The sequence below is a fragment of the Delphinapterus leucas genome, chromosome 15 (genome assembly GCF_059928025.1).
Source record: "Delphinapterus leucas isolate spDelLeu-1000000601 "Yukka" chromosome 15, BTC_Dleu_Yukka2, whole genome shotgun sequence".
Classification (NCBI taxonomy): domain Eukaryota; kingdom Metazoa; phylum Chordata; class Mammalia; order Artiodactyla; family Monodontidae; genus Delphinapterus; species Delphinapterus leucas.
The window spans coordinates 44,769,554-44,795,293 of NC_143143.1; the positions used below are offsets into that span (position 1 = coordinate 44,769,554).

The 25,740-nt window shown below is 39.5% G+C and overlaps 1 protein-coding gene and 1 non-coding gene across 6 annotated transcripts in view; both read left to right on the forward strand.

Moving 5' to 3' along the window:
* LOC111185022 (kinesin-like protein KIF16B) overlaps window positions 1-25,740 on the forward strand; it is a 300,702-nt gene that overhangs the window by 233,873 nt on the left and 41,089 nt on the right. For 4 of the 5 annotated variants that reach the window (XR_016387865.1, XR_016387866.1, XM_022594146.2 and 1 more), the window contains one exon: window positions 3-92. Coding sequence is in view for 3 of the 5 variants with exons in the window: in XM_022594146.2 (XP_022449854.2) it covers window positions 3-92 (90 nt within the window). In the remaining 2 variants the exon portion in view is untranslated. Of the gene's footprint in view, window positions 1-2; window positions 93-4,268; window positions 23,742-25,740 lie in introns of those variants that run through there. The other variant, XM_089896552.1, reaches the window with a different exon arrangement.
* On the forward strand, window positions 22,817-22,923 carry LOC115803785 (U6 spliceosomal RNA). The gene has a single exon (XR_004024579.1). It is a non-coding gene; the product is annotated as a U6 spliceosomal RNA (small nuclear RNA).

Here is a 25,740-nt window from a genome sequence, read left to right on the forward strand (position 1 = left end):
AGATCACTGTCCTGGGTGAGACGTGGACCGTATTCAGGCGTTACAGTCGTTTCCGAGAAATGCATAAAACATTGAAGTTGAAGTATGCAGAGGTGGGTTACGAAATAATTATCTCCAATTAAGAACATTTGTTTTATAAAGTAAATGAGTTGATTGCATTATCAATCCCCCCCTTCTCTTTAGGTATTAGCTTGTAAGTGTCACCAAGTTTTATTTCAATTACTTGTCTTTCAACGATAGGTTTTTAATTTTTGTCCTCTGTTCCATTTGTATTCTACACAATTCAGACATTTTATGAACACAAAATTTTGAGTGATAGTAAAGCAACAGTAAATGAATTCTGTCTTTTTCATAAACTTTACAGTGTATTTTAAGTAAATATTTTAATCAATTTATAACTTCTCAGCCATGAGTGAGACCTATTAAAATAAAATAGTAATAAATTTTTCATAGATTTGCCCTTTTTTCTCTTAAAAAAGATTGCATTAATGCTTAGACTTCCACATAATGAGGAGTAAGTCATAAAAGTTAATTTGCCCTCACACATGGAGGGGAGGTAGACAGTAAATACAGAATTATCTAGAAGCAAGGAGGCATTTCATCTGATAAGATAACCAGAGTGTATTTGATACATTAGTAATCTGTTTTTTAAATTTTGGACAAAGACTGGTTTTTAAAATACTTTTAAGCAAAGAAAGGTCTTCCTAAAATTTATGTGTATCTTCCAAGTGAATGTATTCTTATTATTTTTTTGTTTGTTTATTTTTGCTTCAACTAAAGGAAACCTTGTATAGGTACAGCTCTTTGGGCATTCTGATTTGAACTGACTACAAATCAGTCAATAATCATTGTCTATTTAGCCTGCTTTCCCTAAGTATGGCTTTCCAGTGCATTTTTATAGTGTCTTATGATATTCTAAAAAATAATTTAGTCAGACATGTGTCCCTGATTTGTTTCATGTTAATTACATAATGTTTCCTTAACACCTCCATGGCTTCTAAGCTCCCTTGTCTGATATACAATATAAAGAGAAATACCTTTGGGTAGATAAAGTGGTTCCTTGATGTGTAAAAGAATCTAGAGTCCAGGAAAAATTGAGCTATCTTTGAAATTCTGTTGTTAAGTTATCATAATAGTATTCGATTAAAAATTGAAGAAGATTCAGGTATGAATTTTAGCTCAGTGTTCCGAAGAGGCTTCAGTTCCAGAAGCAACTACATCAAAGTCAATTTATTAAGTTTGTCTCTGCAATTTACTCTTCATGTCCCAAGTTAGTTTTGACAATAACAAGAAGTAATTGTATACATATTAAATGTATAGAGCAACTGGTTTTTAAAGTGAGCTTTGCAGCTCATTGACTGCTTGATTATAAGTTACTACATCAGTACTTTAATAATGTACAGATTTTCATATTAACTTGCTAAATTCCCACAGTGTAGTTGGAAAAAAACAATTTACTTGAAAAAAAGGATTTATATATTTATATATTATATATTTATATATTTATATATTACCAGGATTTATATACCTATATATGTATGTATGTATAAATTCATTCCATGATTTATTTCATATCAGTTCTTTCAGTGCCATTAGTTCAATGCCATTCTACATAGGCACATTTTTCTAAACTCTAGTAATACAGTAGTGGACAAGAAGAACAAAAGTGTCTTCTCTTATATATCTTAAATTTATATAGGACAGACTGACAATAAACCAGGAAAATATAATAATAACTAACAGTTAAAAAGTATGCTTGCTAAGTTGCAGTTACCATTTTAAGTGAGGTATATGCATTATAGGAAAAATATCAATAAAATGCCATGGGCAGAAGGTGTTGGACACTTTAGTAGAAGGACGTTTCAGGGTTGGGCTCTCTGACAAAATGGCATTTTAGTTGAAATATGAGATGAGAGATATTTAAATTTGCTAAGCAATAAGAGACAGGTCTAATCAGTGTTTTTAAAGAAAACTTTGGAGCAGACAGAAGCAGTCTTTAAAGATATAATAGAAGAAAACTTAACCTGAGTTTAATAATGACGTGAACCTGTGAACTGAAGTGGTTGTCTGCTACCAGACAAAATTAATGAACAGAGATTATCACACATGTAAAATTATTTTTAAGGGGGAAAAGGGTGTGTTACATACATGCTGAAAGAATTAACTGGCCTTCAAATGAAGAAAATTGAGCTGGTTTCCTCCTTCATTTGGTCATAAATCTGTATTGAGCAGCCCCACACTGCATACAATTGTGAGCAAGACAACGACATCCCTCCTCTCATGGAGCAGAGAAAATGAGCAATAAACAGACAAACAAAGCCCAGTAAATAAGAGGATTTTAGGTAATGTTAGGTGCCTTGGAGAAAATACAAGGCAATGTGATAGTGTGGCCTGAGAGCTGGGCAGTGGGCTGCTTTAGATGCGCAGGTAGAAAGGGTGATCTTGGGGTGAGATTGAGCTGAGATCTGAATACTGAAAAGAAGAGAGGTGTGAAGATCTGGAGGTGAGCACAGCTGAAGGTGAGGGAGCAGCAACTGCAAAGGCCCTGGGATGGGACCAAGCTCAGCGTGTTTCCAGAATGAGAAGACCCAGGGAGAGTGGCCAGTGTGGTAAAGAGGAGGGCAGGGGCCTGACCACATGGCACCGTGAACCTGAGTCTGAGTGCTGTGGGAAACCACTGAATGATATTCAAGAAGGTCTGGACGTTGAAACCCAGCTGGAATTTCCATTCTGTTCATAGAGGACTTCTCCCAGAAACCCCTTTCCTGAAGACAGACTCGTGATCTAAATGGTAACGAAGATGGGAAGTTGCTTTTCCACATTGAGTCCAGCTTTGTGACTTACAGTTTCTTTCTTATAAGGACAAAAAACACTTACGAAAGGGAAACTACAGACATGTGTGCATGTATTTGAAAGAGAAGAGAGAATGTGAATAGTGGTTGAAACCATGTGGTGAGATCCTAAAACAAGCACCGCCTAGAGACAGGGAAGCTGAGCTAATTACAAACACTGCAGGGCTGCCTGGGTGCCACAGAGCTTTTCCTTGGCCACAGCTCTGACGAACTCCTCCCAATTCACTGAGCGCTTCCTGCCCGGCTGTGCTGCGCCTTTGACATTCATGGTCTCTGTGGTGGGAACGAGAGACTCGCCTCTTGTGACACAACCCGTGAGCAGAAGCCCAGGCAGTTCATCTCTATTTCCTATTTCTAACCAAACAATATTATCGAAACAGAACCGGGGAGAAACATTATCTCTAAGCACACAGTAGCATGTCATTCTAGACGGTGATAAATCTTATTTCAGTGAGAGGGCAGCATCGTCCATTTAACATTTTCAAGATGAAGCTTAAATATCAAGATAAATATCAGGTTTATTTTTTTCGTTAAGTTGACATTTCTTTTGTGCAGCCTCACTTCACATCGTCTTACTTGCCGAGTGTTTGTTGGGACTTGAGATCAATAATCTGTGTATAGGTATTCATCAATTATGATTCATCTTATAACTGTTCATATAATTGTATATAATGTCAATCTTCTTGAAGTAATTAGCTACCTCCAAATGGGGTAGCAGTTTGGCCTGACAACATCCTGGAAATTATTGGACTTGTTAAAGACAGTATTTCTTCAGGGAAGAAAGCCAAAGGGTTCATATGGAAGAATACTGAAAGTTTCCTCTCAGGGAATGGCTGTTTCATAGCCAAGTGGGAACAAGTTTTATTTACCTCATCCCTTCACCACATTGGACTCATTATTTCTATGGAATTAGAAAATAGAAAACTACTCTTGCTGTCTTAATTGCATAACAAAATGGTTGGTGATCATTTTTTAAATAATACGTATTAAATTTATCTAGTCATACAAGGTTCCAAATTCTTAATCAAGCTGAAAAAATATTGAAAAAACACACTTGAATTCAGGATATCCAGAATTTGTGATATACTTACCAAGATAGAGAATGTTTATTCACCTCAAAACTGTAGATTTGGTTATAGCTTTTAATCTTTTAGAACTTTGTCTAAAGTTACATCCTACTCATTCCCATTTCATTGTGGAATCTTAGCCATGTTTTCCTGGGCATAGACCTCTAAAGGAGTTTGATGTGACAGTTCCTTTTATGGAGGTTTTTTTTTCTTTCAGTAGTCTTTTTTTCTCCAGATAATAAGTTACATGTTTATGGTTAAAGACTGAAATTACTCAAAGATATATACATAGAATGTGAAAGTTTCTCTTAATCTGATCCTCAGAAGTAACCATTTGCAATGCCCTCAGGAGGTCTTCTTGGGTCCAACTAAACATTCAGACTCACAGGACTCCCATAGGCCACGCTTGGCACCGGCTGACCCAGGAACGATGTAAGACAGAGATCACTGCTTCCCGGCAGGGCCGAGGCACGGAGGGGGTCTGGCAACAGCGTCCACTGCAGTCCACACAGCTGTCCAGATGCTGTTCTCTTTGCGCCACCTCTCGCAGGTAATAGCTTAGGTGCTAGGAGAGGAGCCCCACGTGGGGAAGATTCGAGAACCACTCTGCCATAGAATCCTATGCAACAGGAGAGGCACTTTCTCTGGGCACAACTCCCTGGGCAGAACGTCCAGAGTCCCCGTGAGGGACATGCTGAGTTACAGGAGTCACCTCACTCAGAGAAGCCTTACGGTATGGCTTCCTACCAAATAGCTCTCGTTTCCCTGGTCCGCAAACAATTTATCGGTTTATCAAGCAATTTATCATGTTCCCATGAGCAGTGGTACCAAGTTGGCATAACACTTGATCAGGTTCCCAGAATCCTCTTGATGGACATACGAGTAGTTTCCAGAGTTTTGCTGCTGTGAGTACTTCGCTATGGACATTCTGGAAGATATCAACATGTCTGCAAGTGCAGACTTGCTCCGTGAAGAAATTTCGTAATTGCTCAACTGTTGTTAAAGACTTAATTTACAAAAAACCAAGATTAGGAAAGAACACACAGAAACTGGGTGGGCTGAGAGCGCTGAGGGCCTTCACCCCCATTAGTGAGAGGGTTTTAAGAATTCCTTAACCGTCATTCGTCTAAGTCTTTTCATCTCCCTGTTGACTCACATTCATTTGCTTATTTATTTACTATAATGTCTCCTTAAGGAGAATGATGTCAGCTGAAGGGCCTCCAAGGGATACTTTATATTCACTCGGGTGGTGAACCAATTTAAGCAGGCAGGGTTGTTGATTATTAGGTATAACATATGTCTGTGAAGAAAATAGAAGGAACCTAGGGGTTATTACAGGCAGAGTGAACTTACAAATTGAAAGGATGAGAAGTCAGTGGATTCTCTGAAACTCTGGGGTGTGGGGATTGAAGATAGGGAAAAAGCAGAAGTCAAAGAAAAATTTAATGCATTATTTTGTATGGTGACAAATTTCAGAATAAAAAAAGAAAACTAAATTATCTGTCCTGAATAATACTGGAAGAAGAACAGATTGCCCGCGGTGACTGGGCTCATGTGTAAGCGTTGTGCTCGTTCTATTTCCAGATTCACTGTGTGAGTGGGTTGAGCTCTCACTAGAGGTGCTGCATTATTCAAGGTTTTAAAAATTGTTTTATTTTTATTTATTTATGTTCTTTCAGCTTAGCATTTTTTTTCTGGATTCTAAATAGCTTCGCCTTCTGTTTTGAATTAGTTTGTCCTCTTTATACGCTGACATGTGTTGTGCAAGATAACAGCTCCTCCTGGCTTTCCTTCTCTGTGCCCGTTCGCTGACCTTGTGTGGAATCTTCATCAGATTAAACCCTGTGTTTTCAGACTCCCCATCTGTAAAATGATCATGCCACAGCTAGTTTGCAAAAGATTGTGAGGGCCTCAGATGAAATATGTTATTGAAAGTAGCCACAAAGTATTGTACAGCATCTGCGGGAGAGCATGCCTTTGAAATTTTGTCATGCAAACCATTGCCGCAGTGATCTTTATCTGTATGAAAACTATGCATTTCCCACTCTATTAAAATCAGTGTAATCCTTTTAAACATCAATCAAGTTATGTGCCCAGAAACAGAGCCCCAGTAAGTGTCGTCTTCTCTTTTCTCTACGGATGAGGCAGAGTTACTATTGATGTCTAGTGTCCATGAAGTTTACCTGTGGATCCAGGTCATAGTCTGAGAGTCAGTCAGGACAAAAACATAGCTCATCAAGAAGCTGAAGAGAAAGGACTATTTTAAAACCACATCCCCTTTCAACCATTAGAATGAATGAATAGTGAAGACCTAGTGTCCTATCCCCTTCTCCCCTTTTGGATGAGTGGTCTGGTGGGCTCTGAATGTATTTCATGAAGTGGTAGGACATGGGGCTGGAAGATCAGAGGGTCACTGAGAGAGCTGCTCCTTCTAGGAGGTCCAGAGATGCCAACCCCTGTCTGATTTGTAGAGGACTTTTTTTTAGTACAGTTAACAAGGAGACTTCCCTCCTGAGGGCTGGAGCCTAATGGGCTCCGGAGAATCATCTCACAGTGGAAGCAGTTACTCACTGGAGTCGATTGTTGAGGGCCCTTTTATAATCTTAGCTAATAGTGATTCTGAAGCAGGTTTGTGCTTCTGCCCAGAGGCAGGAGGATGAACCATGAAAATGGGATATTTTATGTATTAAAATGTACAATCTAAATAAATGCTAAGGGAACTTGACTGCCCATGTGTGGTGAGAGCCTAAGTTACTGGGACAGGTGTGTTGCCTGTCTGCATCATAACTGAGTTATCACAGTGAGTCTTCAGAGTCCCTAAGTGTCAGACAGGATCAGCCTCCATCAGCCATATCCCCAGGGGGGCTCCTTTCTCCCTGTTAAGGAGCTAAGGGAGAAAAATATTTTCAGAGGCTTCGAGTAAAACATGAAAGATTGCTGTGTTAGAGCAACTGTTCAGTCTCACATCTGGCAGTGTCTGGGTGCCCAGTAAATACCATTGGGAGAGAAGAAAACGATTAGGGCAAGAGCTTATGTAGTTTGTATATGAACTTTCAGTTTGTACTGATAGAACCATTTTTAACCTTCTTTATTTCCCAAGTAATTTTCCCAAAGTAGCACCAAGAAAGGGAAAGAAAAGAAACTGGCTGTTGGCCTTGTATTTGTCTTAGACAGCCATTTACCATCCATCACTGAAATGCATTCTAAACAGTTTTATAACCAGCATTCCAAATTTAATATAAAAATTGCAAATCTACCCACCACCCAAATTATAATGCTACCAACCACAGCCACAGGGAGCATTCAGTAAACCTTAGATAAATTCAGCCGTGCCAAGCGCTCAGCCTCCTTGAATTTTTAAATAGCACACAGCTATGTAGGCAAACATAGAATGCTGCCGGCCTCCTGACCTGGTACGTTATCAGAGGCCCACTTACCTCACTGTATGGCTTGTATCATATGATTCTCTCTACCCGATAGATAATCAGTATTTAAGTCACTTCTTTCAAAGGTGGGTTGGGGAGCAAAAGGCACCAATTAGCTGGGAAGCTTTTCTGAGACATGTGGATCCAGGACCCAAACTAGGAAGTTCTAATTCAGGAAGTCTGACATGGGATCTGAGAGTGTGTAGTTAGGGAAAAAAATATTCCCCAAATGATGCTCTCCGGACCGTTGGTTAAGATGCTGCCTGTCATTTCTTTCGCATCCACCTTGGGAGCGTTATTGATTTTTCATTATTACAGTCATTGTTATAGATCACCAAATCTAAAAGGTGATTTCCAGTGACAAATAATCTTGTCAAAATTAATGACAGGCACATTTAAACCTAGACAATGAAAACATGTTGATTGCCTCTTTGATCACCAAAGACTATGAAACATAGACTTGTACCAGGCTTTCCTCTTCAACCAGCTGGGAAACTTCTGTAACAGTGGGCTGGAACCACTTGCACATTATGAGACAATCAAGTACTCCAAGGGGCCTTAAAGATTGGGTAGTCCGGTTTTTCATTTTAGAAATGAGGAATCAGATCCCCAAGGAGAGTTTTGTTCAAAGTCACATCAAGACTTGGGGCCCAGGCAAGGTTCATGTCTCCTGACCCCTAGTCCTTCTTCTTTCTCCTGAGTCTCCATGACCATGTTTACTCAAGAAGGGGGAGTTTTCAGAGTTCTCCAGATGAGGCCAGAAAGAAGAAAATCTCTTCCCTAGAAAAATCTGTTACATAGCGAGACCCCATGGATGAAAACTAGAAATGGGGTTCCTTCTATTGAATGTCATGGCAATGACAGGTTCCTGTCACGTCTCAGTCCCTGAAAGGGACAATTTAGCATCACAGTAACGGACGGAAAATACAAGCATTTGATTTGATTCAACTGCATAATTATTCGTAAAAATGCAATATGAAATTCTCACAAATCTGAAATGTTTCTCACTTTGAAAAATTGTTGGGACATCTATTAAAGTTCTCAAATCTGTCTTCATTGGCTCATACCTAAATAAAATTGGTACTGGCTTTGGGAGGAGTGGGATTTTATTTTATTTTGTATTTTATACCAAATATAACAAAGTCAGGGCAGTCCTAAGTATTGATACATTTCCAAATGTGGTTTTGTACCTAGGATCTCGCCAAGTTTTAGCACTTCAGTGATGACAGGACAGCAGCTTCTGTTGGTGGAATGTCCTAATTATAATTGCTGGCTGTTCCACATGGACCACCAGCAAAGGATTCTGCCTTGTTCATTGAGCAGATCCTTAATGAGAGTCTAGAATGTACCAGGCTCTGGGCGAGGCACATAGCACGTGCTCATAAATAGTGCATGGTACGTTCACATTACCATATTAAAGGTCTACGGGAGCTCATTGCTCCTTTGATAACCCATCTAGGTTGCCCTGAAGAGTTGCCGCTTCATGCCTCTAACAAATCAAACTGGGAGAATTACTTGTTTGTGAGTATATTTCTCAGTGACAGCTGTTCTTATAAGGCCTTGGGAGCTACTATTAATTTTGAGTAGTCAGAAATGCTTCCATCTAGTCAGCTGGGAGAGTTATGGCAGCCCTTTGATGAGTTTTCATTATTTGTATTCCTCAAAAGCTGGAGTGGCTGAAATTTACAACCACAAACCTGCAGAGCGTGGGTGTTTCAAATGCTGGCTGTTGTCAGGTAGGTACGTCTACTGGAAAAAGACAGGTTAAAGCTGATTTGACCATATAGATTTGCCGTATAGAATTTTTCTCTCTAATCTTTAAAAACTGGATACTGGTTAGGTAGCCAAATATTCCAGGAGTAAAGAAAATGCCTAGTGAATGAGGAATGACAATAAAGTGCACTTTTATTAGGTGGTAACAAAAGTCAGATATTTTCCTTTCATTAGTAGAGATTCCATACTTTATTACTGTTGTTGTTCTCAGTTTCCCTTCAGTGATTTATAATCCAGTGTTAGCTGCTTAATTGTTGTAAAATCATAAAAGATAGGCAAGACTTTTTATTGCTCACTTTAATTTCTTTTCTATATTAGGGCTGCCATTATTTATATACAAAGGAACAACGATGCCATATATCAAAACCTATGCTGTCTGTTGCCGTCAAGACCACCTGGCTAACCTAAAAAGTGAACTTGGCTAAGAGAAAGACCTTTAATAAAAGCACACTTTTCCATTACATTTAATTTGTCTCCTTGATGGCAGCAGACTGGCCGACCTATCTTATTCTAACGTAATAAACATTGAAGTCAGGATTTGAGCGTGGTGACTCTTAGAAGAAATCAGGCTGTGTCAGTTCACTGGGAATCAGAAAGGGAAAAGCCAGCTTGTAGATGAAAATTTCACTCTGAGGTCATTAAGATCATTAAGAAATATTACAAAGCAACAGAGAATGCTGACTGTATTTCTCATATCTATACATATACATATAGCTAGCCAACTTGATGAATAAATGGATACTCAATGCTTTTATTTTCCCAAAACTGAGATTCACAAATAATTCCATAAACTGGCTAGCTAGTTCTATAAGGAGCCACTGTCTTTTCTTACTCCATTGATAATTCTTCATATAGAGCTATTGTTCAGCCTGAAAGTTATGGGCTTGTTTCTCGAACATGCAAAATAAAGTTGATCACTTGGATTTTTAGACTCCACAAGCAGCAAAGAAGGGCAAGACAAATTTCATTGGAAATCAGTGAGCCTCAAAATCACTGATTCCATTTTTTTAATGGCTTCTGTTTAAGTCCTTTTGTCTTTAGAATATGTTTTCTTTATTGAATTGCAGAATAAGCTTGTCATTATTTCTCTTAGGCCAAAGAAATGTGCTATTTTAATTCTCATTTGTTTCCTATGTTTTACTCAGCATAATCAAATTTCATAATTACACAAAGTAAGCCATAGGGCTGTTGTTCAGTTTTCTTCCAGTGTTCTCTAGGCCTATCATGTCTCTTACAAATATCCAGTATATTTGACCTCAGTCATCATTTTTAACTTTAATGTACAGTTTTCCCATAAGAGCTCAATTGTCTTTGCATCATTTCCCACTCCTGCTGTAAGGATAATGGTTATAGCAGGAAGTGGTACAGTTTTATGGGTTTTCTCATGAATACTGCATTCCCGTTTGTTTCTGCCCTTTTTCTATTCTACAACCTTTGAAAAGTAACATTTCATTATTATATTGGGCTCTATTTTCCCTGTACACGTTTCCCTTACTTCAAATAAGAATGCTGTGAAGATTTTACGGGAAGAAAGGTACACTCCTCAAAAGCAATATAGCCAAGTTAATAGGTAAAATATCTCCATGGTATCTAAAGTGCTACTTGTAACTCAACATAGAGAGATTTTAATCATCAGTACCTGAGATATAGAATTTCAGAGCTGAAAATGGAAATATCTCAGTTCAACTCCTTCATTTTTAACAGACGATGAAACTAAGAACTAGAGATATTATACAACCACCTCTTTGCTGAGCTGAGACTTGAAATCTGATTGCCCCAAATCCCAGGTTATTAAAAGAAAAAGCCATATGGTGTTAATTTAACTGTTCCATTAAATATGTAAAAAAAAAATCACTTTTTATTGTTTCTATAAAAATGATGCATGCTCATTTATACAAGTTCCACATAATATAAGAAGCAACAGATTATTCAAAATCATTCTCTAAATATAATTAAATTACCATTTAATGAACATTACTTTAAGTACTTAAATAAATAGGCACAGATAACAGGATGGATATGTAGAGTGATACAAAGAAATTAAAATGAGACAAACAAGAACAGGAAGAAAGAATGAAATAACTTTATAACATTGGGTTCAAACTAGATATGCTATTTTTAATTACAGACATTAAATTTAATTTTACTTGAATTTAATGGAAGTGAAAGAAAATCAAGTAAAACTGAAGAAATTGATGAAATTCAAATTAAATTTTTCTCCACCACAGCCTCTAAAATATATGTGACATTAAGAACAAAGATTATAAAAGCCATTAAAACAGTAGTTGCTACTTTTCATGTGGTGTGTTTCCATTTTATAAATTATCAGTATTGTTTCGCTCTTATAAATGATCAATTGAGATGGGCAGGTTCAAGATGGCGGAGTAGAAGGACGTGCACTCATTGCCTCTTGTGAGAGCACCGGAATCACAGCTAACTGCTAAAAAATCATCGACAGGAAGACATTGGAACTCACCAAAAAAGATACCCCACATCCAATGACAAAGGAGAAGCTGCAATGAGATGATAGGAGGGGTGAAATCACGATGAAATAAAATTCCATAACTGCTGGGTGGGTGACTCACAAACTGGAGAACAATTATACCACAGAAATCCACCCACTGGAGTAAAGGTTATGAGCCCCACATCAGGCTTCCCAACCCAGTGGGGGGGGGGGCGTCTGGCAACAGGAGGAGGAATTCCCAGAGAACCAGACGTTGAAGGCTAGCGGGATTTGCAGAGGTGGGGGGTGGCTGTGGCTCACTGCTGGGACAAGTACACTGGCAGCAGAAATTCCGGGAAGTACTCCTTGGCATGAGCCCTCTCGGAGTCCGAAATTAGCCCCACCAAAGAGCCTGTAGCGTCCAGTGCTGAGTCGCCTCAGGTCAACCAACCAACAGGGAGGAGACTCAGCCCCATCCATCAGCAGACAAGTGGATTAAAGTTTTACTAAGCTCGGCCCACCACCAGGCCCTCCCAGCAGCAAGCTTGCACAAGCCTTTTAGATAGCCTTATCCACCAGAGGGCAGACAGCAGAAGCAAGAAGAATTACAATTCTGCAGCCTGTGGAACGAAAACCACATTCACAGAAAGATAGACAAAACGAAAAGGCAGAAGACTACGTACCAGATGAAGGAACAGGATGAAACCCCAGAAAAACAACTAAATGAAGTGGAGATAGGCAACCTTACAGAAAAAGAATTCAGAAAAATGATAGTGAAGATGATCCAGGACCTCGGAAAAAGAATGGAGGCAAAGATCGAGAGTATTCAAGAAATGTTTAACAAAGACCTAGAAGAATTCAAGGACAAACACCTGGAAGAATTAAAGAACAAGCAAACAGGTGAACAACAAAGTAACTGAAATGAAAAATACACTAGAAGGAATCAATAGCAGAAAAACTGAAGCAGAAGAATGGATAAGTGACCTGGAAGACAGAGTGGTGGAATTCACTGTCGTGGAACAGAATAAAGAAAAAAGAGTGAAAAGAATTGAAGACATCCTAAGAGACCTCTGGGACAACATTAAACGCACCAACATTCACATTATAGGGGTCCCGGAAGAGAGAGAGAGAGGACCCAAGAAAATATTTGAAGAGATTATAGTCGAAAACTTCCCTAACATGGGAAAGGAAATAGCCACCCAAGTCCAGGAAGCGCAGAGCTTCCCAGGCAGGATAAACTCAAGGAGAAACACGCTGAGACACATAGTAATCAAACTGACAAAAATTAAAGACAAAGAAAAAGTATTAAAAGCAACAAGGGAAAAGGGAACTCCCATAAGGTTAACAGCTGATTTCTCAGCAGAAATGCTACAAGACAGAATGGAGTGGCATGATATATTTAAAGTGATGAAAGGGAAAAACTGACAACCAAGAGATTACCCAGCAAGAATCTCATTCAGATTCGATGGAGAAATCTAAAGCTTTACAGACAAGCAAAAGCTAAGAGAATTCAGCACCACCAAACCAGCTCTACAACAAATGCTAAAGGAACTTCTCTAAGTGGGAAACACAAGAGAAGAAAAGGACCTACAAAAACAAACCCAAAACAATTAAGAAAATGGTCATAGGAACATACATATTGATAATCACCTTAAATGCGAATGGATTAAATGCTCCAACCAAAAGACACAGGCTTGCTGAATGGATACAAAAACAAGGCCCATCTATATGCTATCTACAAGAGACCCACTTCAGACCTAGGAAAACATACAGACTGAGAGTGAGGGGATGGAAAAAGATATTCCATGCAAAAGGAAATAAAAAGTAAGCTGGAGTAGCAATACTCATATCAGATAAAATACAGTTTAAAATAATGTTACAAGAGACAAGGAGGGACACTACATAATGATCAAGGGATCAGTCCAAGAAGATATAACAATTATAAATATATATGCACCCAACATAGGAGCACCTCAGTACATAAGGCAAATGCTAACAGCTATAAAAGAGGAAATCAACAGTGACACAGTAATAGTGGGGGACTTTAATACCTCACTTACACCAATGGACAGGTCATCCAAAATGAAAATTAATAAGGAAACGCAAGCTTTAAATGACGCAATAGACCAGATAGATTTAATTGCTATTTATAGGACATTCCATCCAAAAACAGCAGATTACACTTTCTTCTCAAGTGCGCAGAGGACATTTTCCAGGATAGATCACATCTTGGGTCACAAATCAAGCCTCAGTAAATTTAAGAAATTTAAAATCATATCAAGCATCTTTTCTGACCCAACGCTATGAGATTAGAAATGAATTACAGAGAAAAAAAAGGAACAAACACATGGAGACTAAACAATACGTTACTAAATAACCAAGAGATCACTGAAGAAATCAAAGAGGAAATCAAAAAATACCTAGAGACAAATGACAATGAAAACATGACGATCCAAAACCTATGGGATGCAGCAAAAGCAGTTCTAAGAGGGAAGTTTATAGCTATACAAGCCCACCTCAAGAAACAAGAAAAATCTCAAATAAACAATCTAACCTTACACCTAAAGGAACTGGAGAAAGAAAAACAAACAAAACCCAAAGTTAGCAGAAGGAAAGAAATCATAAAGATCAGAGCAGAAATAAATGAAATAGAAACAAAGAAAACAATAGCAAAGATCAGTAAAACTAAAAGCTGGTTCTTTGAGAAGATAAACAAAATTGATAAACCATTAGCCAGACTCATCAAGAAAAAGAGGGAGAGGACTCAAACCAATAAAATTAGAAGTGAAAAAGGAGAAGTTACAACAGACATTGCAGCAATACAAAGTATCCTAAGAGACTACTACAAGCAACTCTATGCCAATAAAATGGACAACCTGGAAGAAATGGACAAATTCTTAGAAAGGTATGATCTTCCAAGACTGAACCAGCAAGAAATAGAAAATATGAACAGACCAGTCACAAGTAGTGAAATTGAAACTGTGATTAAAAATCTTCCAACAAACAAAAGTCCAGGACCAGATGGCTTCACAGGTGCATTCTATCAAACAGAGAAGAGCTAACACCCATCCTTCTCAAACTCTTCCAAAATATTGCAGAGGAAGGAACACTCCCAAACTCATTCTATGAGGCCACCATCACCCTGATAGCAAAACCAAACAAAGATACTACAAACAAAGGAATTACAGACCAATGTCACTGATGAATATAGATGCAAAAATCCTCAACAAAATACTAGCAAACAATCCAACAGTACATTAAATGGATCATACACCATGATCAAGTCAGATTTATCCCAGAAATGCAAGGATTCTTCAATGTACTGAAATCAATCAGTGTGATACACCATATTAACAAATTGAAGAATAAAAACCATATGATGGGGCTTCCCTGGTGGCGCAGTGGTTGAAAGTCCACCTCTGATGCTGGGGACATGGGTTCGTGGCCCAGTCTGGGAACATCCCACATGCCGTGGAGCGGCTAGGCCCGTGAGCCATGGCCGCTGAGCCTGCGCGTCCAGAGCCTGTGCTCCGCAACGGGAGAGACAACGACAGTGAGAGGCCCGCATACCTCAAAAAAAAAAAAAAAACACCATATGATCATTTTAATAGATGCAGAAAAAGCTTTTGACAAAATTCAACACCCATTTATGATAAAAACTCTCTGGAAAGTGGGCATAGAGGAAACCTACCTCAACATAATAAAGGCTATATATGGCAAAGCTACAGCAAACATTTTCAATGGTGAAAGACTGAAAGCATTTCCTCTAAGATCAGGAACAAGACAAGGATGTCCACTCTTGCCACTCTTATTCAACACAGTTTTGGAAGCCCTAGCCATGGCAATTAGAGAAGAAAAAGAAAAGGAATACAAAATGGAAAAGAAGAAGTAAAACTGTCACTGTTTGCAGTTGACATGATACTATACATAGAGAATCCTAAAGAAGCCACCAGAAAACTACTAGAACTAATCAATGAATTTGGTAAAGTTGCAGGATACAAAATTACTGCACAGAAATCTCTTGCATCCCTATACACTAACAATGAAAAGTCAGAAAGAGAAATTAAGGAAACAATCCCATTCACCACTGCAACAAAAAGAATAAAATACCTCAGAATAAACCTACCTAAGGAGGTAAAAGACCTGTACTCAGAAAACTATAAGACACTGATGAAAGAAATCAAAGATGACACAAACAGATGGAGAGATACCATGTTCTTGGATTGAAAGAATCAATATTGTGAAAATAACTGTACTACTCCAAGTAATCTACAGATTCAGTGCAATCCCTATCAGATTACCAATGGTATTTTTTACAGAGCTAGAACAAAACATTTTAAAATATGTATGGAGGCACAAAAGAAAGACCCTGAATAGCCCAAGCAATCTTGAGGGAAAAAAGACTGAGCTGGAGGAATCAGACTCCCTGACTTCAGGCTATACTGCAAAGCCACAGTAATCAAGACAGTGTGGTACTGGCGCAAAAACAGAAATATAGGTCAGTGGAACAGGAGAGAAAGCCCAGAGATAAACCCACGTACCTGTGGTCAACTAATCTATGACAAAGGAGGCAAGGATATACAATGGAGAAAAGACAGTCTTTTCAATAAATGGTGCTGGGAAAGCTGGAGTGCTACATGTAAAAGAATGAAATTAGAGCACTCCCTAACACCATACACAAAAATAATCGCAAAATATATTAAAGACCTAAATGTAAAACCGGACACCATAAAACTCTTAGAGGAAAACCTAGGAAGAACACACTTTGACATAAGTCACAGCAGGATCTTTTTTGACTCACTTCCTAGAGTATTGGAAATAAAAACAAAACAAAACAAACAAATGGGACTTAATGAAACTTAGAAGCTTTTTCGCAGCAAAGGAGACTATGAACAAGATGAAAAGACAATCCTCAGAATGGGAGAAAATATTTGCAAAGAAATCAACGGATGAAGGATTAATCTCCAAAATATATAAACAGCTCATGAAGCTCAATATTAAAGAAACGAACACCGCAATCCAAAAATGGGTAGAAGACGTTTTTCTAAAGAAGACATACCGATGGCCACGAGGCACATGAAAAGCTGCTCAGCATCACTAATCATTAGAGAAAAGCAAATCAAAACTACAATGAGGTATTAGAATGGGAATCATCAGAAAATCCACAAACAACAAATGCTGGAGAGGATGTGGAGAAAAGGGAACCCTCTTACACTGTTGGTGGGAATGTAAATTGATACAGCCACTATGGAGAACAGTATGGAGGTTCCTTAGAAAACTAAAAATAGAATTACCTTATGACCCACCAGTCCCAGTACTGGGCATATACCAGAGAAAGCCATAATTCAAAAAGACACATGCACCCCTGTGTTCATTGTAGCACTATTTACAATAGCCAGGTCATGGAAGCAACCTAAATGCCTGTCGACAGATGAATGATTAAAGAAGATGTGGTACATATATACAATGTAATATTACTCAGCCGTAAAGAGGAACCAAACTGGGTCATTTGTAGAGACATGGATGGACCTAGAGACTGTCATACAGAGTGAAGTAAGTCAGAAAGAGAAAAATATCGTATATTAACACATATATGTGGAATCTAGAAAAATGGTGCAGATGAACCGGTTTGCAAGGCAGAAATAGAAACAAAGGTGTAGAGAACAGACTTATTAACCAAACGGTCAAAGTCGGGGGTGGGGTGGTGGTGGGTTGAATCTGGAGATGGGGGTTGACACTAACATGTATGTATATTAGTGTATAGTATTTTATACACTATTATGTATAAATTAGTGTATAATATTAGTGTATAATAAAATATGTATATTTTATACACTAATATGTATAAAATAGATAACTAATAAGAACCTGTATAAAAAAATTAAATTGAAAAAATAATCAATTGACTCATAACAAAGATAAGATTATCACATTTTATTTACTCCCACCTACCCAATTTTAAAAATTATATTTTATAAAGTCATGATATATCACATTCTTTTATACATAAATTATGTGTAGTTTCCTTTTTTATACATAAATTATGCATAATTCTGTCTTAGTTGTGGGTTTAAGTAGAGGTGGTATTTACAGTGGTTGCTTCGTTCCTCAGATCCTTGTATCGTGCTGTCTCTTGGTTGGATATTTTTGGTCATCCTGTACATTTTTGAAAGGTTCACCTTGATGTGTTTTACCTGAGTTCTTATGCGCTTGAGAACGTCTGCCTGTGGACTGCACACTTTAAAGACATTTCTCTGTTACTTATAAACCTCTTGGGTCACGTTTTATTTCCCTTAGCATTTTTCATTTTGCCTTGTTATTTTCTCTGCTCTATATGCCATAGGCTAACCTGTGTTTTTATTGTCTTCATGCTACTTTTGTTTCCTCTACTGGGACTTTCTACTACTGTTTTTCTTCTACTGTTTTTGTTTCTCTCGTCTCTTTCTTGAGTTCTTCTTGCTCTTTTTTTTTTTTTTTTTTGAGCATGTAGACAGTGGGGGAGGAGGGGGCAGGGGTGCAGGGTGTGGAGGCACTGGATTTCCTTTTTTCAATCAGCTTTTTTCATTTTAGAATAGTCTCAGACTGTTTTTTGCCTTTTAGCATGCATTGTAATTTTTGTTGAAAGATGGTGTGTCATGTGAATGGAGCTGAGGTAGATAGGCCTTTAGTGTGCAGTTTTATATTTATCTGGCTACCATATAGGCTACAATTGCCCTGGCTGTGGTGTCAGTGGCAAAAATGTCCTCAAGTGCCCTTGTTTGTGTTTCCGCTATTGTCTTTGGGTTTTCCCAGAAGCTTCTTAAATAGACCCTGAGGCTCGCGCTTCCTTTAGCTGCAGTCCCGTTGTCTTGCAGGAGCCCTGTTGGCGTGGTGGTGGGATGTGTGTGTTGGAGGGTCTGTAGGCCTGTGATTAGGTCTCAGTCTCTTAGTGAAACCTGCAGGGGGCATTCCACTCCCCCCCACCCCCGAACAGTTGGGCTTTGGTAAAACCCAAAGTGGTTAGATTCTGGGAAAACAGTTTCCCTTGAGGGAGAGCACTCTGGGTGTATTTCAGAAGGTTACCACCCCACCATCCCCGCCCCCAGCACCTTCTGCAGAACCAAAGGGATTCTTCTTCACAGTGAGAATCTGGTGGGACTTCTGGAGGTAAAGGTCACAAAAGTTATGGAAAACGCAGCTCCTCTGGAGTTTTTTTAATGCTCATGCTAGGCTACACTGAGCCTCCAGCAGTTCGTCGATTGCAGTTTAAAGTGTTCCTACAAAAACTGGCTGCAGTTGTGAGCTTCAGCACCAGCTAAGCAGTGCTTCTCTGTTTCTGCCTGTCTGTCTCTCCGGATGGGGGACAGTAGTTTGCCCTGTGGCCTTAATTCTCTGATGGATCCGGGAAGAGCTCTTGATTTTCAGTTTTCTCAGTTTTTTTTTCTTGTGAGGACAGACGTCACAACTTCTAAGCTCCTTACGTATCAGATCAGAAACCAGAAGTCCTATTTGAATAGTTTTAGTTTTACAGAAAAATAATGTGAAGGTAATACAGAGTTTTCATATATCCCATACCCACTTTCCCTGTTAACAGTTCACATGAGTATAGGGCATTTGTCACCACTAGTGAACCAACACTGATACATTATTATTATTATTAACTAAAGTCTGTACTTTTGCGAGTTCCTTAATTTTTACCTAATGTCCTTTTTCTGTTCCAGTATCCCATCCAGGATACCACATTACATTCAGTCATCATGTTTCCTTAGGCTCCCTTTCGCTGTGAAAGTTTCTCAGACTTTCCTTATATTTAATGACCTTGATATTGTGAGGAATGATGGTCAGGTATTTTAGAGAATGTTCCCAATTGGGATATGCCTGTTTTTCTCATGATTAGACATTTGGGTTTGGGGGAGAAAAACCACGGAGGTAAAGTGTCATTATCATCACATCATATGAAGGACACACACCATCAGTGTGACTTACCACTGTTGAGATTGACCTTGATCTCCTGGCTGAGGTTTCTCCCCTGTGAGGTTCCTTGGTTCCCCCCTTTCTATACTGTTCTCTTGGGAAGGAAGGCACTGCACAGCACACATTCTGCAGAGCCCATGTTTTAGGGGTGGAGAGAGATGCGCCCACTTCCTGGAGGGTGAGGTATCTACATTAGTTACTTGGAATTCTTCTGAATGGGTGGCTTGTTTCTTCTTCCCCATTTATTTATTTACTTGTTTATTTCATCGTATTTTGGGTTTTAAGCCAATACATTTTTTTAAATTTTGTTTTTCACGTTTTTCCAACTTAGGCCGTTTGCAGCAGCTCTTTGCATCGGCACCTGTGTCCCTGTGACACACTCCCATCATTGTGCTTTTGGTTTTAAATACATCTTCCATCTCTTTTTTTAATTTTTAAAAATTTAAAAATTTATTTTATTTATTTATTTTTGGCTGCATTGGGTCTTCGTTGCTGTGCATGGGCTTTCTCTAGTTGCCGTGAGCAGGGGACTACTCTTTGTTGCAGTGAGCGGGCTTCTCATTGCGGTGGCTTCTCTTGTTGCAGAGCACAGGCCATAGGCGCACGGGCTTCAGTAGTTGTGGCACACGGGCTTAGCTGCTCCGCGGCATGTGGGATCTTCCTGGACCAGGGCTCGAACCTGTGTCCCCTGCGTTGGCAGGCGGATTCTTAACCACTGCACTACCATGGAAGCCCCAATGTGCTTTTGGTTCTGAGCACTTCCTTGATCTCTGGCACTACAAGATGCTTTGGGCTCATCTTACGTGGTCCCCATCCCAGTCCTGGAATCAGCCATTTCTCCACCAGCTGGCTCAGTTTTCTGCCCTTTTCCCCCCACTGCAGTCTCTTCTTTCAACCTGTGTATCGCTTCCTGCTTTCGGTTCTTTTTTATGGGTGTTTGTGGTTCCTTAAGACTGTGGATAATTTCTTCCCTGAGTTCTTCTTGTCTTTGGTCAGTCCTTCTTGTACCTCTTCTTTATCTGCCTTTTGCTTCTCTTTTATTCAGTATCTCCTCACCTACCCTTTTTATTCATAGTTCAGTTTCAGTTCCTTCTAATTATTTCTCATCTTTAAGTGAAATGGACTAATTTTAGGGGAAAACACCAGTGAATCATGGGGACAAGGAAGGGACAGACCCTGGGGAGGGGGAGGCAGCAAGCTACCACACGCCTAAACCTTTGCCTGGAATTTTTCTGAATTTTTTTCCACCAGTTTTTCCCTTCGCATCGAGGCACATCTTATTTTCTGGTGTTCGCGGGGGCAGTGGGTCACTGTCTGTGGCAGTAAAGCCAGGTGCCTGCCTCTGGCCTGTTTTCTCTGCCAACACCTTGAGCAGCTCTGGGTTCTCCCCACACAGGCCCCTACTGCCCGCCTCTTTGCTGTGGGTTCCCCCCACCTTCTGCTTGTCCCCAGCTTTAGTCTTTAACATCAGCGTCATGCAATACCTGGGGGCTTGGATGCCGACCCTGGTGGACAGCTTGTGGCCTGTGGCCTGGAGAGGATGACAGGGAGGCTGGGCTCCCAGCGGCTGCTGGCCTGCGTGTGGGCTGCAGTGGTTTCCTACTTTGGTGTCAGAGTCTTTACTTTTTTTTTTTTTTTTTAATTTTTATTGGAGTATAGTTGATTTACAATGTTGTGTTAGTTTCAGGGATTGACAGGGAACTCTGCTTTTCATCTCTTGTCGTTCTTGGTGCTTTTGAAGGTGTGAAGGGATGCAAATAAAGGCTTTACTCCACCGTCTTTAACCCGAGCTGTTCCATCAGGTGTTACGGTTTGTAGAAAGATTATTTCCATGGCAATCATATTTTTTTAACATGAGACTTTATCTGTGAAAGCTATAAGGGGGAAATGATGGGTTTTGCTCTTTATGAAAATGAAATCTTTTTACTTTTTCATGGAATGGTGTACTTGAGACTTTATGATGTCACTTCTTGCCAAAATGACCTGTACATTCAGTACAATCCCGATAAAAAATCCCAACATACTTTTCTGGTAGAAACTAGCAAGCTGGTTCTGACAGAAAATGAAATCTTATAAAAAGAAAGAAAATGATTTTTTCCTCATTACTGAGTCCCAAGTATCTTGATCATTTTTATATAAATCAGAAATATTTATCTGAATTCCTCTAGAATTGAGTAGTTGTGAGGCATATGGAACTTCAGGAACTTTAATTTTTAGAAATGTAGGACACTATTTCCTTTGTCAGAGGTTACAAAGGAAATCAAAGAGGAATCTCTCCTCCACCCACGGATGCCTTCTACTCTTCCTGACAGCATTTCTCATGGAAATCAGATCTCGACCATCTGCTAGATTCAAAAATGAAGCGATAAAAATGAAAAAAAAATTAACTAAAAAGAACTTGAGAAGAAATGTAAATGTACAAATTATATCATTGATTTTATTTTCAATTTGCTGTTTAACTTAAGAAGCCAAGCAAACAAACAAATAAACAATAGATGTCAGTGTAGGTAGGACATGACAGGAAAAGTCAGGGACAGTCACCCCCTCTCTGAGCCTCTCTTGTATTCTTAATTTGTTGGAAATATTACTTTTCAGACAGCAGCGCTTTCTGCAAAATAGAAGAGATCTTTTCCTTTTTTTGGCTCTCCAGGCACATTATTTGTCCTGACCAGTGGCTCTTTCTATCTTAGTAAATTGTACATTTTTAAAAACATGTGGACACTTTAAATAATTCACAATCCGGAAATGAACCCTACAGAGGATTGCTTTTGCTGTTCTGTTTCAAAATAAATGAGGTGGTCACTTTGTACCTGGGGAGAGAAAAAGTTCAGGCCTCTCTTCTACCCCAGATTTCTAAACCCTTCTAAGGATTTATATAATAGTAAAGATATAAAGGATTATAAGGATTTTATAGTAAGAATGAAGCAGCAGTTCCTGCACCCTTTAATCCAAGTAAAGACTATGATGGTCTTTTTTTTTTTTCTTTTCAAAAGACAGGCCGTTGTTGAGAGTAGCAACCTAATCCCTTCTGTGTCAACAACTATTGGCCCCTAAATGGCTTCCGTGCCACCTGTACTGTTACTGTTTCCCCAACTCCTTGGCTATTTTAGTGTTGCATTTTTAAAATATAAGATATTTCTAGTTCTGTTTTATTTTTGAGTGCTTGAACATTCTTTTGAAAGAATATTGGTTTAGATGTAGCCAATCAACAATCCCTCAACTGAGAATATTTACCCTTGGCAGGTAAAAGCAGCTGGGAATGTATCTTCAGCCTAGTGGTCATTTAAAAATGTCAGAAGTTTTGTGCTCACTTCGGCAGCACATATACTAAAATTAGAACAATACAGAGAAAATTAGCGTGGCCCCTGTGCAAGGATGACACGCAAATTAGTGAAGCATTCCATATTTTTAAAATGGTCAGAAGACCTAAATAGACATTTCTCCAAAGAAGATATACAGATTGCCAACAAACACATGAAAGGATGCTCAACATCACTAATCATTAGAGAAATGCAAATCAAAACTACAATGAGGTATCACCTCACACGGTCAGAATGGCCATTATCAAAAAAATCTACAAGCAATAAATGCTGGAGACGGTGTGGAGAAAAGGGAACCCTCTTGCCCTGTTGGTGGGAATGTAAATTGATACAACCACTATGGAGAACACTATGGAGGTTCCTTAAAAAACTAAAAATAGAACTACCATATGACCCAGCAATCCCACTACTGGGCACATACCCTGAGAAAACCATAATTTAAAAAGAGACATATACCACAATGTTCATTGCATCTCTGTTTACAATAGCCAGGACATGGAAGCAACCTAAGTGTCCATCGACAGATGAATGGATAAAGAAGATATGGCACGTATATACAATGGAATATTACTCAGCCATAAAAAGAAATGAAATTGAGTTATTTGTAGTGAGGTGGATGGACTTGGAGACTGTCATACAGAGTGAAGTAAGTCAGAAAGAAAAATAAATACCATATGCTAAGACATATATTGAATCTAAAAAAAAAATGGTTCTGAAGAACCTAGGGGCAGGACAGGAATAAAGATGCAGACGTAGAGAATGGACTTGAGGACTCGGGAGGGGGAAGGGTAAGCTGGGACAAAGTGAGAGAGTGACATGGACATATATACACTACCAAGTGTAAAATAGATAGCTAGTGGGAAGCAGCTGCATTGCACAGGGAGATCAGCTCTGTGCTTTGTGACCACCTAGAGGGGTGGGATAGGGAGGGTGGGAGGGAGACGCAAGAGGGAGGGGATATGGGGATATATGTATATGTATAGCTGATTCACTTTGTTATACAGCAGAAACACACCATTGCAAAGCAGTTATACTCCAATAAAGATGTTTAAATTAAAATGTCAGAAGTTTTATAAGGGGTTTAACCTTATGGAATTGCTGCTATTCAACCATTTTTAACTTCCAAACTGGCAATTTCATCTCATTCAACCTAAGAGCTTACAGATAACGAAGCCTGAACAGCACTGTCAAGATTCTCTGAAAAGGAGAAATGGAGGTAGTTTCCATTCTGTCAGAGGGAAGAGGTTGGAAAGCTGTTTCTGATGTAAATATAATTATTTTAATGGAGGCAATACCTTGCCTCATGCCCTTACCTTTCTCCTTCAGTTTGTTCATGTCCCAGCCCCATCAAAAGGACATGGACCCCGTTGCGTGCATTTATCATGAATCACGTGGGAACTTCTGCTCCCGTTCCTTCTCTCCCTCCCTGTAACACTTCACCTCCATCCTTCTTATGTTTTATTTTGTGAGGAGTCAGTTGACAGGAGCTAATAATCCCAGGACAGACTTCCCAGGACCCTGCCTCCAGACCATCCCGTTCCTGTTATTCCCACCGTGGTCACTGACCCCTGTCACTTTCCTGCTCCCTTGTTGGTGCAGGTCCTCAGTGAGGTTTGTTGACAGCTCCTGGTGGGCCTGTTGACTACTGCCAGCAGCTGTCCATCATTTTCCTGGTTAATACACACTGGGAGGGGTTACTGTCTTTTATTTGGGTCCTAGGTTCTCAAGGACTTCAGAAGGGTCTTCCATACTCTGTGGACTCACTTTACAGCCTTGTTATGAAAACCTAGAGTCAGTCCTGGTTCCTCGTCTTGACTCAGCCACCCCATGACTTGGAACCATTCTAAGTCACTGACCTCTGACCCTGTGTTTCTTTATCTCTGAAGTTAGATTGTTGAATATTATAGTCCTATGATTATGTGCCTCAGTGCCATTTAAGGTTGCCCTTTTCTTCCTAAAATCTGTATTATAGATAATTTATACACAGTTATTTCACAGGGTGGATTGTCGTAGCACAAGATACTAGCCTCCATCCCAGGGTGGAGTACATACTACCATTGACTACGAGGAAATTTAAATGCTTGCTTCCCACCTAGTTCAGCTGCCAGAGGGTCCTTTCAGTGCACCAGTTCTGAGCGAGCATGCAAGTATGGCTGTAAATTTCCCCTGACAGAAACCACGTCACCTCATCAGCCACATAAGAAACAAACAACCAACTGTGAAAGCATGCTTGCCAAGCCTTCAGCATCACTGCATTTGGTGGGGGAACACATTTGTACAAGATGAAATCGAGGCTGGACGAAGCCCAAAAGACACGTTCTGGGTACCTGTCTTCTCTAACCTGCAACATATGGGAAGTGTGTTTGTGCCAGTGAAGTCAGGGTTCCAGAAGCCCCTTTGCTCCTTGAAGCCACATCACCATTCCAGGGATGGGGACAGGGAACCAGGGATGTGGCATGCTGCTTTCTTAGTAATTACCAGATCTCTAGTAAATAGTAAGAGTAGCTAAGGCCCATTCGGCATTGCTTCACTAAATCTTCACAGATAACTGGTAACATTTACTACCATTGCCTGTGTTTTTTTTTCAGCAGAGAATACTCAGGCTCAGAGAAACAAAGTAGTTAGCTAGTTAGTGGTCAGGATTCAAACTAGGTCTGTCTTACTTCGGTGCCCATGGCCTTTCACTTTACCTTGAACAGATTTTAAAGTTGCCTGTAAGCAACCAAATTGGAACATTGGTGAGAGAAGGAGCAGGAGGTCCCAAACCCCACCCACTCCAAGGCTTGGGGTAGAAAGAGCACTTGAGTTTGAAAGGAGCAAACCTCTGACTTCTACTAACTTCGTAAAAGGGCTCTAAAGTCATCAAAGACACCTCGAAGAGAGGGAAAAGGAAGAATGACTCTTAAT